This window comes from Phocoena sinus, chromosome 11 (genome assembly GCF_008692025.1).
Source record: "Phocoena sinus isolate mPhoSin1 chromosome 11, mPhoSin1.pri, whole genome shotgun sequence".
NCBI classification, from domain to species: Eukaryota; Metazoa; Chordata; class Mammalia; order Artiodactyla; family Phocoenidae; genus Phocoena; species Phocoena sinus.
The window spans coordinates 38,979,914-39,001,049 of record NC_045773.1 but is presented as its reverse complement, the minus strand read 5'-3'; the positions used below and the strand labels follow the sequence as shown (position 1 = coordinate 39,001,049).

The window sequence follows — 21,136 nt, the reverse complement described above, 5'->3', positions numbered from 1 at the left end:
CCTGGTCAGCAAACTGGGATCCTGCAGGCCGCATGGAGTGGCCAAAAAAATAAATTAATTTAAAAAAACAAAATAAAAAGAAAAATTTTATTTGACATTCGTTTAAAATGTTCTAGAAAATACTGCCAGTAGTTTAGAGTAAATTCGGTCAAAAAGAAATCCAACATTGATTACATAAGGATATTTTTTATATGCTTGAAAACTTATATAATACAAAGTTCTTGTTTGTTTTTTTACTCTACCTTTGACAGACAAATCAAAAAGCAAGACCTCTGTGCAGAAGTGACTTGTATCTGAGAAACGCTTGGGCATTGGTCACTTGTCACCAGGCAACTTCAGAGCACACCCTAGGGCACTGCAAGCCAGGAAGTAGGCAACGGTAGGAAACGCCTGACGTGAAGCAAGACCTCACTCTCAAATGTGACCGAGTCTCATGCAACAAACTTTCTGAAAACAGAGGCTACATCTCCAAATAAGGATCCCACTGCTCCTAAAAGATACTGTGGTTAAGCCTCTGGTCTCCTGGCACCTTTCTACTGAGATATTTCCTGATCCTAGGCATGTCCGGTCATTATCATCACAACGAAAACATGCCCTGACCTATGGCTGAGGCTCTGTAACATATTCATGCCTGCCCTCTTTGCTCCATTGCTCTCTGCTTGCCTCTCAGATGTTCTCCAGGCCAAATGCCACTCTGAGGATGAGTCTACTCTTTAACCCCACCCTCTGACCTCAGGTATTCAGAGGCCAGCATCTGGCATTATCATTAAGACAACAATCAACTCTTAGCCAGAATCCTCACTGCTTTCACAACATCCTAAGCTGTGATCTCCCCCTCCACCAACAGTGTTAACCCTCATATGCATGCAACTCAAATCTCTATTTCAGAAACACTGGCTTCTTCCAGCTCTGGGCAAGCAGCCTTTAAAGGGGACTGTGGTACAGAGTTAACTGGGCCTTATAGACATCAGGCAAGTAAAGTTAGAGAGAATTAAAGAGTTTTAGAGAGGGGCTTTCCTGGTGGCTCAGTGGTTGAGAATCCGCCTGCCAATGCAGGGGACGAGGGTTCGAGCCCTGGTCCAGGAAGATCTCACGTGCCATGGAGCAACTAAGCCCGTGCGCCACAAATACTGAGCCTGAGCTCTAGAGCTCCCGTGCCACAACTACTGAAGCCCACACGCCTAGAGCCCGTGCTCCACAACAAGGAAAGCCACCGCAATGCGAAGCTGGTGCACCACAACAAACAGTAGCCCCTGCACCGCAACAAAGAGTAGCCCCCACTCACCACAACTAGAGAAAGCCCGTGTGCAACAACGAAGACCCAACGAAGCCAAAATTAAATAAATAAAGTTATAAAATAAAATAAAATAAAGAGTTCGAGAAACAGAAAAAATGGGGCCAGATCGATACAAAACCTTGGAAGCACTAACACAGAGGTTGGAGCAATCCACAGGAAGGAAAAAAACATCTGAAAATGCTCAGAGTTTACCAGGTGGCTCTCACTAGTGAATAAAGGAGCTGAATGAAAACAATTTCATTATGCTGTTCTCCTGTCAGGATATATGTAAAATTGATTCTACAAGTGGATTAAAAAAAAAGGATTAAGCCAATCATTGTCTTTCCCTGGATGACATACTCACTTGATGTACTTTCCCATTCCCTCAATTTTATCCTGTGTCGTCTCTGACAGACAACGTACTACTGAACAGGTCTGGTTTAAAAAAAAAAAAAGTCTGATTTGAGAGCTTGTCTTTTTTTTTTTTTTTGCGGTATACGGGCCTCTCACTGTTGTGGCCTTCTCCCGTTGCGGAGCACAGGCTCCGGACGTGCAGGCTCAGCGTCCATGGCTCACGGGCCCAGCCGCTCCACGGCATGTAGGATCTTCCTGGACCGGGGCACGAACCCATGTCCCCTGCATCAGAAGGCGGACTCTCAACCACTGCGCCACCAGGGAAGCCCAAGAGAGCTTGTCTTTTTAACGAGTTGAACCCATCTACAGTTATTCTAATTACTGTTATAGCTGGACTTAATTCAATCTCCCTTGTTTACTAATAACCATATTTTTCAGTTGTTTTTTCCCTTCCTTCTTGCCTTCCACCTGAGTTTCCCTTTTTTATTTTATTTTATTCATGTATTTTATTTTTAATTTTTTGATTTATTTGCTTTTATTTTTGGCTGTGTTGGGTCTTTGTTGTAGCACAGAAGGAAAACCACCTTCACAGATAGACAAAATGAAAAGCCAGAGGACTCTGTACCAGATGAAGGAACAAGATAAAACCGTAGAAAAACAACTAAATGAAGTGGAGCTAGGCAACTTTCCAGAAAAAGAATTCAGAATAATGATAGTGAAGATGATCCAGAACCTTGGAAAAAGAACGGAGGCAAAGATCGAGAAGATGCAAGAAATGTTTAAGAAAGATCTAAAAGGATTAATGAACAAACCAACAGAGATGAACATTACAATAACTGAAATGAAAAATACACTAGAAGGAATCAACAGCAGAATAACTAAGGCAGAAGAACGGATAAGTGACCTGGAAGACAGAATGGTGGAATTCACTGCCACAGAACAGAATAAAGAAAAAAGAATGAAAAGAAATGAAGACAGCCTAAGAGACCTCTAGGACAACATTAAATGCAACAACATTCGCATTATAGGGGTCCAGGAAGAAGAAGAGAAAGAGAAAGGACCAGAGAAAATATTTGAAGAGATTATAGTCTAAAACTTCCCTAACATGGGAAAGGAAATAGCCACCCAAGTCCAGGAAGTGCAGAGAGTCCCAGGCAGGATAAACCCAAGGAGAAACACGCCAAGACACATAGTAATCAAATTGACAAAAATTAAAGAAAAATTACTGAAAGCAACAAGGGAAAAATGACAAATAACATACAAGGGAACTCCCATAAGGTTAACAGCTGATTCCTCAGCAGAAACTCTACAAGCCAGAAGGGAATGGCATGATATATTTAAAGTGATGAAAGGGAAGAACCTACAACCGATTACTCTACCCGGCAAGGATCTCATTCAGATTCGACGGAGAAATCAAAAGCTTTACAGACAAGCAAAAGCTAAGAGAATTCAGCACCACCAAACCAGCTCTACAACAAATGCTAAAGGAATTTCTCTAAGTGGGAAACACAAGAGAAGAAAAGGACCTACAAAAATAAGCCCATAAAAATTAAGAAAATGGTAAGGGGCTTCCCTGGTGGCACAGTGGTTAAGAATCCGCCTGCCAATGCAGGGGACACGGGTTCGAGCCCTGGTCCAGGAAGATCCCACATGCTGTGGAGCACCTGGGCCTGTGTGCCACAACTACTGAGCCTGTGCTCTAGAACCCGCAAGCCACAACTACTGAGCCCATGAGCCACAACTACAGAGCCTGTGAGCCACAACTACTGAGCCCACAAACCACAACTACTGAGCCCACACACCTAGAGCCCATGCTTTGCAACGAAGAGTAGTCCCTGCTTGCCGCAACTAGAGGAAGCCCGTGCGCCGCAACGAAGACCCAAAGTAGTCAAAAATAAATTAAATAAATAAAATACCATTTTTTTAAAAAAAGAAAGAAAATGGTAATAGGAACATATATATCAATAATTACCTTAAATGTGAATGGATTACATGCTACAACCAAAAGACACAGGCTTGCTGAATGCATACAAAAACAAGACCCATATATATGCTCTCTGCAAGAGACCCACTTCAGACCTAGGGACACATAAAGACTGAAAGCGAGGGGATGGAAAAAGATATTCCATGCAAATGTAAATCAAAAGAGAGCTGGAGCAGCAATACTCATATCAGATAAAATAGACTTTAAAATAAAGAATGTTACAAGAGACAAGGAAGAACACTACATAATGATCAAGGGATCAATCCAAGAAGAAGATATAACAATTATAAATATATATGCACCCAACATAGGAGCACTTCAATACATAAGGCAACTGCTAACAGCTATGAAAGATGAAATCAACAGTAACACAATAATAGTGGGGGACTTTAACACCTCACTTACACCAATGAACAGATCATCCACACATAAAATTAATAAGGAAACACAAGCTTTAAATGACACAATAGACCAGATAGATTTAATTGATATTTATAGGATATTCCATCCAAAAACAGCAGATTACACTTTTTTTTTAATTTCTTTAAGACTTTTCTTTTTTTTTAATAAATAAATTTAGTTATTTAGTTATTTAGTTATTTTTAGCTGTGTTGGGTTCTTCATTGCTCTGCATGGGCTTTCTCTAGTTGCAGTGAGCGGGGGCTTCTCATTGTGGGGGCTCCTCTTGTTGCGGAGTATGGGCTCCAGGTGCGCATGTTCATTAGTTGTGGCACATGGGCTCAGTAGCTCTGGCTCGTAAGCTCTAGAGCACAAGCTCAATAGCTGTGGTACACTGGTTTAGTTGCTCTGCAGCATGTGGGATCTTCCCAGACCAGAGCTCAAACCAGTGTCCTCTGTGTTAGCAGGCAGATTCTTAACCACTGCGCCACCAGGGAAGTCCTACACTTTCTTCTCAAGTGCGCACAGAACATTCTCCAGGATAGATCACATACTGGGTCACAAATCAAGCCTTGGTAAATTTAAGAAAACTAAAATCATATCAAGCATCTTTTCCGACCACACCGCTATGAGCTTAGAAACAAATTACAGGGATAAAAACATAAAAAACACAAAGACATGGAGGCTAAACAATACATTACTAAATAACCAAGAGATCACTGAAGAAATCAAAGAGGAAATTAAAAAATACCTAGAGACAAATGACAATGAAAACACAATGATCCAAAACCTATGGGATGCAGCAAAAGCAGTTCTAAGAGGGAAGTTTATAGCAATACAAGCCTACCTCAAGAAACAAGAAAAATCCCAAATAAACAATCTAAACTTACACCTAAAGGAACTAGAGAAAGAAGAACAAACAAAACCCAAAGTTAGTAAAACGAAAGAAATCATAAAGATCAGAGCAGAAATAAATGAAATAGAAACAAAGAAAACAATAGCAAAGATCAATAAAACTAAAAGCTGGTTCTTTGAGAAGATAAACAAAACTGATAAACCTTTAGCCAGACTCACTAAGAAAAAGAGGGAAAGGACTCAAACCAATAAAATTAGAAATGAAAAAGGAGAAGTTACAACAGACACCGCAGAAATACAAAGCATCCTAAGAGACTACTACAAGCTACTCCATGCCAATAAAATGGACAACCTGAAAGAAATGGACAAATTCTTAGAAAGGTATAACCTTCCAAGACTGAACCAGGAAGAAATAGAAAATATGAACAGACCAATCACAAGTAACGAAATTGAAACTGTGATTAACAATCTTCCAACAAACAAAAGTCCAGGACCAGATGGCTTCACAGGTGAATTCTATCAAACATTTAAAGAAGAGCTAACACCCATCCTTTCCAAACTTCTAAAAAATTGCAGAGGAAGGAACACTCTCAAACCCATTCTATGAGGTCACCATCACCCTGATACCAAAACCAGACAAAGATACTACAAAAAAAGGAAAATTACAGACCAGTATCACTGATGAATATAGATGCAAAAATCCTCAACAAAACATTAGCAAACAGAATCCAACAACACATTAAGAGGATCATAGGGCTTCCATGGTGGCACAGTGGTTGAGAGTCTGCCTGCCATTGCAGGGGACATGGGCTCATGCCCCGGTCCGGGAAGATCCCACATGCCACAGAGGGGCTAGGCCCGTGAGCTGTGGCCGCTGAGCCTGCGCGTCCGGAGCCTGTGCTCCGCAACGGGAGAGGCCACAACAGTGAGAGGCCCGTGTACCGCCAAAAAAAAAAAAAAAAAAAAGATCATACACCATGATCAAGTGGGATTTATCCCAGGGATGCCAGCATTCTTCAGTATACACAAATCAATCAATGTGATACACCATATTAACAAACTGAAGAATAAAAACCATATGATCATCTCAACAGATGCAGAAAAAGATTTTGACAAAATTCAACAACAATTTATGATAAAAACTCTCCAGAAAGTGGGCACAGAGGGAACCTACCTCAACATCATAAAGGCCATATACAACAAACCCACAGCAAACATCACTCTCAATGGTGAAAAAACTGAAAGCATTTCCTCTAAGATCAGGAACAAGACAAGGATGTCCACTCTCACCACTATTATTCAACATAGTTTTGGAAGTCCTAGCCACAGCAATCAGAGAAGAAAAAGAAATAAAAGGAATACAAACTGGAAAAGAAGAAGTAAAACTGTCACTGTTTGCAGATGACATGATACTATACACAGAAAACCCTAAAGATGCCACCAGAAAAATACTAGAGCTAATCAATGAATTTGGTAAAGTTTCAGGATACAAAATTAATGCACAGAAATCTCTTGCATTCCTATACACTAACAACGAAAGATCAGAAGGAGAAATTAAGGAAACAATCCCATTCAACACTGCGACAAAAAGAATAAAATACCTAGAAATAAACCTACCTAAGGAGGTAAAAGACCTGTACTCAGAAAACTAGAAGACACTGATGAAAGAAGTCAAAGATGACACAAACAGATGGAGAGATATACCGTATACTTGGACTGGAAGAATCAATATTATGAAAATGATCATATTACCCAAAGCAATCTACAGATTCAATGTGATCCCTATCAAATTACCAGTGGCATTTTTTACAGAACTAGAACAAAAAATATTAAAATTTGTATGGAGACACAAAAGATCCCAAATAGCCAAAGCAGTCTTGAGGGAAAAAAACGGAGCTGAAGGATCAGACTTCCTGACTTCAGACGATACTACAAAGCTACAGTAATCAAGACAATATGGTACTGGCACAAAAACGGAAATATAGATCAATGGAACAGCATAGAAAGCCCAGAGATAAACCCACGCACCTATGGTCAACTAATCTATGACAAAGGAGGCAAGGATATACAATGGAGACAAGACAGTCTCTCTTCAATAAGTGGTGCTGGGAAAACTGGACAGCTACATGTAAAAGAATGAAACTGAACACTCCCTAACACCATACACAAAAATAAACTCAAAATGGATTAGAGACCTAGATGTAAGACCGGACACTATAAAACTCTTAGAGGAAAACATAGGAAGAACATTCTTTGACATAAATCACAGCAAGATCTTTTTTGATCCATCTCCTAGAGTAATGGAAATAAAAACAAAAATAAACAAATGGGACCTAATGAAACTTAAAAGCTTTTGCAAAGCAAAGGAAACTACAAACAAGACGAAAAGACAACCCTCAGAATGGGAGAAAATATTTGCAAATGAATCAACCGACAAAGGATTAATCTCCAAAATATATAACAGTTCATGCAGCTCAACATTAAAAAAACAAACAAGCCAATCCAAAAATGGGCAGAAGACCTAAATAGACATTTCTCCAAAGAAGACTTATAGATGGCCAAGAAGCTCATGAAAAGCTGCCCAACATCACTAATTATTAAAGAAATGCAAGTCAAAACTACAATGAGGTATCACCTCACACAAGTCAGAATGGGCATCATCAGAAAATCTACAAACAACAAATGCTGGAGAGAGTGTGGAGAAAAGGGAACCCTCTTGCTCTGTTGGTGGGAATGTAAATTGATACAGCCACTATGGAGAACAGTATGGAGGTTCTTTAAAAAACTAAAAATAGAATTACCATATGACCCAGCAATCCCACTACTGGGCAAATACCCAGAGAAAGCCACAATTTAAAAAGACATACCCATGGGCTTCCCTGGTGGCGCAGTGGTTAAGAATCCACCTGCCAATGCAAGGGACACAGGTTCGAGCCCTGGTCCGGGAAGATTCCACATGCCACGGAGCAACTAAGCCCACGCGCCACAGCTACTAAGCCTGCGTTCTAGAGCCCGCAAGCCACAACTACTGAGCCCGAGTGCCACAACTACTGAAGCCCGCGCGCCTAGAGCCTGTGCTGTGCAATGAGAAGCCACCCAATGAGGAGCCCACACACCGCAAGGAAGAGTAGCTCCTGCTCGCCACAACTAGAGAAAAGCCTGCACGCAGAAACAAACACCCAACACAGCCAAAAATAAAAATAAAAATAAATAAGTAAGTAAGACACATGCACCCCAATGTTCACTGCAGCACTATTTACAATACCCAGGTCACGGAAGCAGCCTAAATGCCCATCGACAGACGAATGGATAAAGAAGACGTGGTACATATATACAATGGAATATTACTCAGCCATAAAAAGGAACAAAATTGGGTCATTTATAGAGACGTGCATGGATCTAGAGACTGTCATACAGAGTGAAGTAAGTCAGAAAGAGAAAAACAAGTATCATATATTAATGCATATATGTGGAAACTAGAAAAATGATATAGATGAACTGGTATGCAGGGCAGAAATAGACACACAGATGTAGAGAACAAACGTATGAACACCAAGGGGGGAAAGTGGCGGGGGTGGTGGTGGGGGTGGGATGAATTGGGAGATTGGGACTGACATGTATACACTAATATGTATAAAATAGATAACTAATAAGAACCTGCTACATAAAAAAATTAAATTAAAAAAATTTTTTAAAAAAGGAAAGTTTTTTTTTCCCTTTCACCTCCCCATGGCTATTCTTCTGTTCTTCTTTAGTTTACAAATCCCAAGTTTTAGTTAGAGCCCTTCTAACTGCTAAAAGGCATTTCCCAGCCTCCTTTGAAGCCAGGTGTGGTCATATAATTGGCCAGAGATGTAAAGGCAGATCTTCTATGTGATTTCTGGGAAATTTCTTTAAAAGGAAGGGGCAGGGCTTCCCTGGTGGCGCAGTGGTTGAGAGTCTGCCTGCCGATGCAGGGGACACGGGTTCATGCCCCAGTCTGGGAAGATCCCACATGCCACGGAGCGGCTGGGCCCATGAGCCATGGCCGCTGAGCCTGCGTGTCCGGAGCCTGTGCTCTGCAACGGGAGAGGCCACGGCAGTGAGAGGCCCACGTACCACAAAAAAACAAAAAAAAAAAAAAAAGGAAGGGGCATGTCCTTCTTCCCGATTCCTCCTCAGTTACTTGAATGCAGATATGATTGGTCCATCTCCAGCAGTCATCGTGGACCCTGAGTTGACCACCTTTAAAGTTGAAGCCATGCACAGTAGAGCAACATGACAAAACAGCTGGATTTCTAATAATAGCAGCATTGAACTGCCCACCTCAGAAATTCTTTTTGGAAAGATATAACCATCTACATTGCTCGACATGCTAACTTTCAGGTCTTTCTTCATTGCTACCAGAGCTTGCCTAATCAATACAACATATTATATAAAAGATGTAAATTCTATTTTTGTATTTCTGGTAGTTACTCCACTAACTTACTAGGATCTATAACTGTTTTTATTTTTCCCCATCAATTACTTCAACTTATTAACTACATTTCCCTGCAAAAGTAGTTCAGGACATTCTCATCTCTCTTTACTGCTTCCTGTCTCCTCAACTGTCTTCCATGTTGGGATTACCCAGTATTTACTTCTGGATTGTTACTGATAAAGGCTGCTTTCTTAAACCTTTCTTCTTACTATTACTAAACTTTTTTTAAACTTTTTATTGAAGTATATTATATAGAGAAATATATACATTATGAGAGTACAAAAATCAAGGCATTCCTGGGAATTCCCTGGTGATCCAGTGGTTAGCACTTGGCGATTTCATAGTCATGGCCTGGGTTCAATCCCTGGCTGGGGAACTAAAATCCCAAAAGAGGCATGGCACAGCCAAAAAAAAAATCAAGACATTCTCACCAAGCGAATACCCCTATATAAGCAGTACTCTCAGACCAAAGAACAGGACAGCACCACCCCCCAGGTGTCTTCCTCACGCTCCCTGCAGTCATGATTCTTCTCTAAGCTAATCTCCATCATGACCTTGACACCCATAGATCAGTTTTGTGGGTTCTTAAGCTTTATATCAAGGGACTCAAACAGTATGCCACGTTTTGTGTCTGGCTTCTCATTCACATGGTTTATGAGACTCAATGTTGCTGTGGCTGGAGAGAATTCTATTGCATGCATACACAATTTATCTATCCATTCTATTTTTGGTGGACATTTAGGTTAGCTCCAGTTTGTGACTATGACAAGCTGTGCTGTCATGAACATCTTTGAATGTATCTTTAAGTGAATGTGAGATATATTTCTGTATGCCTAAGAGTGGATTGCTGGGTTGTAGAATATGCACACAATTCGTCATTTAGTACTTGTTGCTAAACCTTCTAAAGTCACTATACCAGTTTATATGCCCCATCAGCAAGGTCCAACACCTCTACAACACTTGACACTATCTGTCTTTTTCATGTAACCATTCTGGGGGATGTGCAGAAGCATTGCATTATGGTTTTAATTTGCCATTTCTGGATGACTGCTGAGGTTGAGCACCTCTCCATATGGTCGCTAGCCACAAGGTAGCCTCTTTTTTTTTAAAAAAAATTTATTTATTTTTGGCTGTGTTCAGTCTTCGTTGCTGCACATGGGCTTTCTCTAGTTGCGGAGAGTGGGGGCTACCATTTGTTGCAGTGTGCAGCCTTCTCATTGCGGTGGCTTCTATTTTTGCAGAACATGGGCTCTAGGTGCACAGGTTTCAGTAGTTATGGCATGAGGGCTCAGTAGTTGTGGCTTGCCACTCTAGAGTGCAGGCTCAGTAGTTGTGGCGCACAGGCTCAGCTGCTCTGCAGCATGTGGGATCTTCCCGGACCAGGGCTCGAACCTGTGTCCCCTGCATTGGCTGGCAGATTCTTAACCACTGTGCCACCAGGGAAGTCCGGTAGCCTCTTCCTTAAAGTGACTGTTATAGGTTTTCTCGCCCTTTTTTCTAGAAGGGGTGTCTGACTTTTTCTTACTGACATTAAGGGGTTTCTTTGAAATTCTGGATATAAACAATCTGTCAGACATACGTACTGCAAATAGCTTTCTCACTCTGTGGCTTGCCTTTTCACTCTTTTAGAACAGTCCTGAATTTAAAAGTCATCCACTCGGGCTTCCCTGGTGGCGCAGTGGTTGAGAATCCACCTGCCTATGCAGGGTACACGGGTCGGAGCCCTCGTCCAGGAAGATCCCACATGCCGCAGAGCAACTAAGCCCGTGAGCCACAACTACTGAGCCTGTGCTCTAGAGCCCACGTGCCACAACTACTACAGCCCTCGCGCCTAGAGCCCTTGCTCCGCAACAAGAGAAGCCACTGCAATGAGAAGCCTGCGCACCACAACGAAGAGTAGTCCCCACTCACCACTAGAGAGAAGCCCGCACACAGCAACGAAGATCCAATGCAACCAAAAATAAAAATAAATAAATTTATTTAAAAAAAACAAAAACCTTAAGAAAAAAAAAGGTTATCCACTCTATCCATGTCCTCCTCTATGGTTTGTGGTGCTGTGTCTTGTGTAAAGAATCTTTGCTTACTCCAAAGTCATAAAGTCCTTGCATTTCTGGTCAACAGAACACTTCACTAGTTGCATACTCTCCCTTGCACCTTCTGGATTTTACTGCCTGCTCCTGGATGTTAACACTACTTCCCCCAAGAGGTTTTCAAAGAGGAGCTCTGTGTAGAAAACTTTCTAAAGTCATCTATGCCAGAGAAAATTATCTTTACATTCAGATAACAGTTTAGTAGGTTTTAAAATTCTAATTTTTGGGCTTCCCTGGTGGCGCAGTGGTTGAGAGTCCACCTGCCGATGCAGGGGACACGGGTTCGTGCCCCGGTCTGGGAAGATCCCACATGCCGCAGAGCGGCTGGGCCCGTGAGCCATGGCCGCTGAGCCTGCACGTCCAGAGCCTGTGCTCCGCAACAGGAGAGGCCACAACAGTGAGAGGCCTGAGTACCACAAAAAAAAAAAAAAAAAAAAAAAATTCTAGTTTTAAAGTTATCTTCCTTTGGGACTTCCTTGATGGTCCATTGAGCAAGACTCCACACTCCCAATGCAGGGGACCCGGGTCTGATCCCTGGCTGGGGAACTAAATCCCGCACACGTGCCGCAACTAAGAGCCGGCGTGCCGCAACTAAGAGCCACGTGCTGCAACTAAAGATCCTATGTGTTTGGGCTTCCCTGGTGGCACACTGGTTAAGAATCCACCTGCCAATGCAGGAGATATGGGTTTGAGCCTTGGTCCGGGAAGATCCCACATGCTGTGGAGCAACTGAGCCCATGCGCCACAACTACTGGACCCAGCGCACCCTAGAGCCCGTCCTCTGCAACTAGAGGCCACTGCAGTGAGAAGCCCGCACACAGCAAAGAAGAGTAGCCTCCAGTCGCCGCAACTAGCATGCAGCAATGAAGACCCAACACGGCCAAAAATAAATAAATAAATTTAAATAAACAAATAAATAATAAAGATCCCATGTGTCACAACTAAGACCTGGCACAGCCTAAATAAATATTTAAAGTTTTCTTACTTTGATACTGAAAAAGTATCTCCTAGGTCCATTGTGGCTCTTGGGAAGTTTGATATTAATCTGCTTCTCACTGTGACTTTCTCTTTCAAACAGATTTGACATTTTCCCTACATCTTTGTTGTTAAATTTCAATCTAATGTGTCTTGGTGTGGGCTTTGTTTTTTCTGTCATGTTTAGCATTCTTTACATTTAAGATGTATCCTCGGACTTCCCCGGTGGCACAGTGGTTGAGAGTCCGCCTGCCGATGCAGGGGACACGGGTTCGTGCCCCAGTCCAGGAAGATCCCACATGCCACGGAGCAGCTAGGCCCGTGAGCCATGGCCGCTGAGCCTGCACGTCCGGAGCCTGTGCTCCGCAACAGGAGAGGCCACAACAGTGAGAGGCCCGCATATTGCAAAAAAAAAAAAAAAAAAAAAAAGATGTATCCTCTTTCACGATTTCTGAGAAACTCTTGGTCATTATTTCTTCTAACATTTTCTTCCCCTGTCCGTCATTTCCTCTCTGCTTCTGAGATTCCTATTATCTGGACACTGGCATTTCTACTCCCATCCTCCACAGCACTTTTCTTCTATTATCTTCCACCTCCTTATCCCCTAGAATTCTTCAACCTGACCTTCCGACTTCTACACTCAAGTCTTGAGCTACATCCATTCTGCTACTCAACCCAGCCCCTGAATTCTCTGTTTCCACGTAGGTATCTCCTTGTTCCTCTTTCATGTATCCATTTGCTCTTTTTCTTTAGGATTTCCATTATGCTTCTTCCGTCCTCCTAAGCAGCTGGGAATATGAATTCTGCTCCAACTAGCACAACATGTCAATTTGTCACTTTCCTTTAATGACTATACTTGTCAGCTTCTCTTTGTGGCTCCCTGTGAGCCATTCACCAGGTGAGATCACCCTGCTCCTCACTCACCATACCCCTCAAATGAGCTCCCCACCTCATGGAAAGGCAAAGATGGAAGCTAGAGTCTCACAAGGATCACAGGCCAACCACCGCAGCATCTCTTGGGCCTTATCCCCTCAGCCCTCCTGTCATCCCTCCAAGCACCAGCCATAACAAACTCCTGCTGGCCTTCAACCAGGCCTGCTCTGCCTCAGGACTTCTCCATCTGCTGTCACCTCTGCCTCACAAAGCTGTTCTCCACACCACACTCACTGCTGATTCCCTCGCCTCCTTCATGACCATGTTCAAATGGTACCTCAGGGGGCCTCCCCATCGGCCTGTTTAAATATGCCCAAAGCCTTAGCACTTGCTTATTTTCTTCCCTGATTTTTTCCCACAGTACTTGTAAATCTTCAGACGTGTATTTTTTAAATTTATCTATTTTCTGCTCATTGAGGATAGAAACTTTGTTTTGTTTATTGCTGTATCCTTGGCATCTAGAACAGTGTCCGGCACTACTGAGGGAGGAGGGAGGCGAATGTGACTTAGGACTTCTGCTCTGAGCTCATTCACCATTGGACACCCTCTACCAGGAGACTCAAACCTTCAGGGCATTTCAATGAGGCACTCCTCTTTTCCAAAAGCTGTTTCCTTTCACTGGAATCTCTTAGGCCTGAGGGTGTGGAAGGGATGGGGAAAAGCATCAGTAGGAAGAGAAAAAGGCACAACTGAAAACAGTCTCCCTTGGCCAGTACACACAGGCTCTTCCACTCCAAGCTGTCAACCCTACCTCACAGACTAGAATCCAAGCACCTTCTCCCAAGGGGGTTGTCGCAGTTTTTATGTTATTTTCTCTTGGTTCTGTGGCATTTCCATTCCAAGAAGGGAGTCAGCAGGCTGGGCTAGTATATTTGTTTCCTATGGCTGCTGTAACAAATTACCACAAACTTAGTGGCTTAAACAACACAAAGTTATTATCTTACGGTTTTGAAGGTCCAAAGTCCAAAATTCTTCTCACTGAGCTAAATCAAGGTGTGGGCTGAGCTGTGTTCCTTGGTGGGGGCTCTAGGGATTTCTAGAGGCTGCCCACCTTCCCTGGCTCATGGCCAGTTGAGTCTTTCTCACGCTTCACCACTCTGACTCAGCTTCTGCCCTCACATCTGACTCTCCTGTCTCCCTCTTTCATTTTTAAGGACCCTCATGATTATACTGGGCCTACCCAGATAATCCAGGATAATCTCCCCATCTCAAGATCCTTAATCACATCAGCAAAGTCCCTTCTGCCATGTAACCTAACATATTTACAGGTTCTGGGGATTAGGACATGGACTCTGGGGAGGGACATGATCATTATTCTGCCTACCATAGCTATTTTGTCATCTTCTCAAGAACTGGTGACCAGAGTTTCTTAAACTGAAGTCCATGGCTAGGCTTCAGGGTGTCTGTAAAACCCTTGAGATTATTGGCAAAATGTTGTGTCTTCCTGCACGTTTCTTGAGAGAGAGCTCAGAGCTTTCATAATTTTCAAAAGAGCTAAGAGCCCATTACTACAAAACAGTCACTGTCCAGGGCCTGACTGAGGGAAGAAAGCAAAGACCAACACTGTCCCCATTAACTACTGGAACACAGATACAATTCCCCCATCTTATACCATAAGAAAAATTCAACACTTCTGTCCCCTTCTCAGAACATGCATTAACTTCACACCACACATGAACATCTCCTGAGACAGAGCTGCCTGGAGCCCCAGTTAAGGAGCAGAGTAATTCCCGCAGCGAATGACGAGGACAACAATGAGAACCAGGCCCCTGGGTAAAGATGGGATCCAACTATTACCTTTAAGTCATGCAAGACCCCATGCCTGAGCCCTCTTCTCTTCCATCAAAGCCTCTAACTGTAGGTGGAGAAAATAAATGCCCTTGACAGAGACAAAGCCACCTCTTGGCAGAGCAGATCCTGGCCCAGATCCTGGCCTCTTCTCTTCTCCTTTCATTCGCAACAAGCAGAGGCTCACTGCCTTGTTCACACACCTGACAGCTTCCCCTGAGATGGCTGCCCAGCATGCTGCTTACCAAAAGCCAGGATTATAGACTCTGGATACATAATTGAAAATGTTTTCATCTGATTTAGAATTTTTTCTTTTTTTTTTTAGATCAAAACATTTACTTTTTTGTGTTACAAAAACAAAAATAAATCCAAGGAGGTAATGAAATAAACATTTTTTAAGTGTCCCATCCTAGGTTCTCTGCTCTAGATTTTAGTAAACAGTTCAAGTTTAGGTTGCTTCAGCACTTCTGGATGCTATGATGTCTCCATCTTATAACCATGTTTCTCTAGTTCAGCTCGTAACTGATTGGAAAAGTCATCCTCTACACTGTCATCATCCCAATTATCCTCCCAGACATGTGCATCTTCATCTTCATCTAAACCAGCCCAGTCACAGCGGCCGCTGCCGTTGCAGCCTCCCAGGCCGGCTCTATCATAGAGACTAGAATTTTATTTTCTTAGTACAAGTAACTGCCTTAGGAAATAGTGTCTCTCTTACATCCATGTGCCCAGCTGCAGGGAGAAAAAGTCCACTTACTTTGACTGCAGGGTCTGCCTTGGCCAAGTGCCATCTTCGTTTTGGGGCTCAATTACTAGCACCTGAGTGAAAGGGGAAACCATATTAGGAATGTGCAAACCATCTCACTGTTGACATGCTCAGAACCAAGATACCTGTCCACACACCCTGGGCAGAGCTGTCTGCTGGGGCATGGTTTGGGCCCTCCTACCTGACCCTGGTACAGCCCAGCATCCTGCACAGTGTTGTCTAGCTTGCTCAACTGCTCGTAGGTGTTGCTCATGTATTTGTTCCACAGCCGTGTCTCACGGTCCACAGGGATGTTGAACAACTTCCGCATTTCCTTCTCAATGGTTGCTGGGGACAGGCAGAAACATCACTCAGGGCTTTCTCCAGAAGCAAGGCCAGCAACAGCCATGGCAAGCTAATGTTCATCCTCCGTCCTTTTCAGATGGTCACTGGATGCTCTGGATCAAAACTTCTGACCGACCTTAGCCCCTTGGTGACTCCTAAGGCAAACATCTTCCATGGCATCCTCTTACACTCATACAACCAAAAATTGTCCCTATGCTTCCCATTCTTTAATGATGTGGGTCCCCATTTTTAGCACAGAAGCAACATGGAAAAGTCAGAAAACTTACCTTTGGAGGTAAGATAGATTTGGTTTCAAATGCTAGCTCTGCCGTTTTCTCACTGAGATTTCTGCATTAAGTGACATTAATCTCTCTGAATCTGCATTTCTTCACCCTTCTTACCGTATGTTAAGTGGGCAGAGACCATGCCCAGTGTTTTATACAATATGATTCCCAGGCTTAGCTGTCCACAAGAATGCCCTGGGGAGCAGGCTCCCAGGTCAGGACTGGTAACCACAACCCGAGATTATTTGGGTAACAAGTCTGAAGAGGGTGCCCCAGCTTCCCTCTCATTAGCCACAATGCCCTGCACTCTCACTGGATACCTGGAACTCCAGCCCAGCTACTCACCGATGGTGTCTGACTTGCTGAAATGGCAACTCAGCACATTGGTGGGGTCACTGTTCTCACAAAGCTTCAATTCAAGCAAATACACCTCCACCTTGCAGTGCTTGACAAACAGGCCATGCTCTACAACCTGTAAACAAGAGGCACGGGTGAAGGAGCAGTGGTTCTACATCAGGGCAGTCTTGGAAGCAACATGTCTCATCAGTGGCAAAAGGCACAATCCACATGATAAGCAGTTTCCTTAAGTGATAGGGGGATCAGAAGTACAGATTTTTAAAGCCACTGGCATCTGTCCTAGTTTAAAAACCTTACTTCCACTGATTAGGACCAACCAAGAGCATCTGGATGGAACCAGAGCTGGCAACAACTGTGCACAACAGGAAAGTCATTGTTCATCTCTTAGTGGGTATCATGATGCTTCCCCTGCAGGGTCTGTGGAATTAAGAGGCCTAGAGAATACAGTTAAAGCCCTTGGCAGCACGCTCGCCACATGGCAGGACTATGGGCAGGTGCAGACATCTGTGGGAGGCTGGCATGCCCCTAACCATTTGATACCTAACCCCTCTTGGAGTCCCAGGTTTCAAGCTGGAGAAAGAAGGTAGTTCTGGCCCTGAAGAGCGACTCTTAGAAGCTTGGCCTCAGGACTGCAGCCTCTTCCTACTCTGCTAAGAAGGGAAACTAAACACCAGGCAGAGTAAGAAATTTACCCAATGCCTACGTATCAGGAGTCATGTGGACTCCTGTGATGTCCCTCTCCAGTGGGATAAGCAAACAACTGTGGGAATCAGGCTGGTGGTATTCTCACCAGTCCTGTCTACCAGAGAGGCTAACAATCTGGGTTTCTCTCCCAGGGCCTGCCTTCCAAGAGACTGTTCTCTTGGATATAAAACACCTGTTTTCCGAGGTACTCAACAGTGTGACCAGAGATTCTTAAGCACAGGGAGAGGGACTTCGCGGGTGGGGCAGTGGTTAAGAATCTGCCTGCCAATGCAAGGGATACAGGTTCGATCCCTGGTCCGGGAAGATCCCACATGCCGCAGAGCAACTAAGCCTGTACACCACAACTAATGAGCCCGCGAGCCACAACTACTGAAGCCCACACGCCTCAGAGCATGTGTTCCACAACCAGAGAAGCCACTACAATGAGAAGCCCGCGCACCTCAACGAAGAGTAGCCTCCGCTCACCGCAACTAGAGAAAAGCCCACACGCAGCAATGAAGACCCAACACAGCCAAAAATAAACAAAAACACCAAACAAACAAAAAAGCACAGGGGGAAAAGCAATATCAGAAAGGTTAAGTTAAACAAGAAGCAGTACATTACTGTATATCCATACGACCCCAAGTGAACTTTCTCTCACAGAACCTTCCAGAATGTGCTCTCACTGCACCGCTGGACATATCCCAAGCCACTGGGCAGCTGTGATGTCTGGAGGCCTCCATTCAACTTCTTACGTATGGCCAGTACCCCAGGAAACCAACACCAGTGTCAGGGAGCACTCACAGACACTGACCAGCAGGTGTAACAATTCATGTACTCACTTTTCTGACAATGGGCTGCTGGCCTTCTACACAGCCATACCAGTTTAGTAACTTATTCCAGGCCTCAGCTGGGACCAATACATAGTCCAATTCGTCAATTAAATGTTCTTTCAAGGTCTGACTCTCAGGATCTGAAAACGGAAAACAGCACATAGCTCACTGCTTTTCTCCCCAGAAATGTTTGTTTTACATGATTCTTATGTACTTTTCAGTAACATGAAAAGCATTTATAGGAACAAGTATAAAATTCCAAAATTCTGTCACTGGAGTCTTTTTTTTTTTTTTTTGTGGTACGCGGGTCTCTCACTGTTGTGGCCTCTCCTGTTGCGGAGCACAGGCTCCGGACGCGCAGGCTCAGTGGCCGTGGCTCACGGGCCCAGCCACTCCACAGCATGTGGGATCCTCCCGGACTGGGGCACAAACCCACGGCCCCTGCATCGGCAGGTGGACTCTCAACCACCGCGCCACCAGGGAAGCCCCAGACCTGGAGTCTTTAGCCATGCTTTCTGAACATTTTATGAGCAACTTGTATTTCTTCCATAGTTGGAGGGAGAAGGAAAAAGAAAAGAGAAAAACTCCAATTTACACTTTCAAAGTGCTTCCAGATTCCACAATTAAAATTGTTTACTATGAATATTTAATGTAATATTCTGCTTAGTGAAACTGCATTAAGGTCAGATATCATCTTCCTTTGAAAGATTTACTAAGAAAGCAAAGAAACAAATCATTGAAGTTAAATTTATTTTACCAAGAGTCATTTAGCATTCTTAGTTTTCAACACTCCAAGTGAAAACTCAGCTGGACATCGGCCATGTGGAGGGAGAACACCTTTAACACGTTAAGCATCCATCTTACACCCCACACGGAGGCAACATGACTGTGAGTCAGAAAAAGACATCCATGGTCTGAAACATACTCTCTCAATGGAGGACCAAGGGACTGGATCAAGGGAAGACTAATCATCTCCCATCAAGGAAGCCTCCCTGCTAAGCCTGTGCCCATCTACACCCACTCCTGCAGTAGTGGAAGCCACTGTTCTCCTCCAGACAAATGAAGCCATGAAGCCAGGGAAGCAAAAAGTACCCAAAATGGTGCAACTCATCTGTAATTCAAGGCAGACAATGTTAAAAACAAAAACAAACAAACAAACAAAAAACAACAAAACAAAACACCAAAAATGGCATGCACAAGGTGACCAGGGCTTCCTATCACCTCTCCCACCAGTTTACACCCTACCCCATGAGGTCTTCTGCCCTTCCTCAGGGTGAGTTTCAGATCTGATCCATCTCTGCCTTTTTCATTTCCAAGGAAAAGGGAAAGGAACTAAACAGGCTTGGAGAACAGGAATACCAAGGTGAGAAGGATGAACGGAAAAACAAAATGTGGTATATACACACAGTGGGATATCATTCAGCCTTTAAAAAAAAGAAATTCTGACATGCCGTTAACATGGATAAACCTTGTGGACTTTATGCTAGATGAAATAAGCCAGTCACAGAAAAACAAACACTGTATGATTCCACTTACATTAGGTACCTAGAATAGTCAGACTCAAGGGACAGAAAGTAGAATGGTGGTTGCCAGGGGCTTGGGGGGAAAGGAGATTGGAAATACTATTTAATGAGTATGGAGTTTCAGTTTTGTGAGATAAAAAAGTTCTGGAGATGGGTTGTGCAACAATGTGAATATACTTTACACTACTGAACACTTAAAAATATGCAGATGGTAAATTTTATGTGTATTTTACCATAATTTAAAAGAAAAAAAAAAGTGGCTCCTTCTCACTGATGAGCCAACCACATTCCACAGCAGCTCTGGCATGATTAATATTGACCGACCACCCCTTTTCTATTTAGCAACAGAAGGATGGCACAGGGCTAGTACTTATCAGTCTACCTGAAACAAGAGCTTCTGAAAAAAACTGACACCTAAACTCCAAGGTTTTCTCTGATTTGCAAATTAAAACTCATAAAGGTTATTCACTTGTCTTACTTGGAGACATACACCTTCATTTCTAACACTAAGCACTATGCAGATCTGGCCACGCAGCAGCCAGAAACCTTTAAAGGTGGGAAAGGAACCGAGAGCTTTTAGCATCATCAACCCCAAGTACATCAATTCTTACAAGGCTTTCTCCTCTGGGGCTCAGTGACAATTTTCTCAAAATGTCATTCTTATGACACTATAGGGCAAACACAGGAACTTAACTGGAATTTTCAATGCAGTTCACTATATTCACTTAAAACTGGATCAGTCCAAGGGCAGCATGCTAAAAATCACACATGAGTTTTACAAAAAGGATTTGGACTCTGCAAATTTCTCCAACAGAGGCAAATAAAGGCAAAAAAGGAGAGCACAGTTTGGTCTAAGCATTGGGACTCCAGATATACAGCAGGGACACAAATGGAAACAAGAGAGGGGTGCTCTGCAGACATTAGCAAGTTGCCCTTCCCCCTCCTTCCTACAAGTTCAAGAGCCCCTTCTAGGTCATTCCCATGACCCTAGGTGGAAGGCAGCCAGACTGGGACTGGCAGGTGCCTGGAGAGCCCAAGAACTAAGAGGGTGGCCCTCACTGGCCAGAAATAGACCATTCCCACACTGTCAATGTTCCAGGGTCTGAACAGAATGTACTTCTCACTTCCCAAGCACACAACAAATGTTTTGAGCCTAAGCCAGGTGACATCAAATTGGAAGACCGCAGAAGGAATGCTTGTCCTTAGCTGAAGGTCAGGCAAAATTACTTCAGAGGGTCCCTCCAGCTCTAGC

General features: G+C 43.5%; 1 protein-coding gene across 10 annotated transcripts in view; it reads right to left on the bottom strand.

Annotated features, from left to right (window-relative positions):
* The window catches only part of USP4 (ubiquitin specific peptidase 4), a 55,226-nt gene that overhangs the window by 30,744 nt on the left and 3,346 nt on the right, over positions 1-21,136 (bottom strand). For 6 of the 10 annotated variants that reach the window (XM_032647734.1, XM_032647740.1, XM_032647738.1 and 3 more), the window contains exons 3-6: positions 18,371-18,501; positions 16,833-16,959; positions 16,061-16,206; positions 15,871-15,932 (exon numbers count right to left, since the gene is read on the bottom strand). In XM_032647734.1, coding sequence (XP_032503625.1) covers positions 15,871-15,932; positions 16,061-16,206; positions 16,833-16,959; positions 18,371-18,501 — 466 coding nt within the window. Of the gene's footprint in view, positions 1-12,798; positions 14,214-15,425; positions 15,933-16,060; positions 16,207-16,832; positions 16,960-18,370; positions 18,502-21,136 lie in introns of those variants that run through there. The other 4 variants (XM_032647742.1, XM_032647743.1, XM_032647741.1 and 1 more) reach the window with 3 other exon arrangements.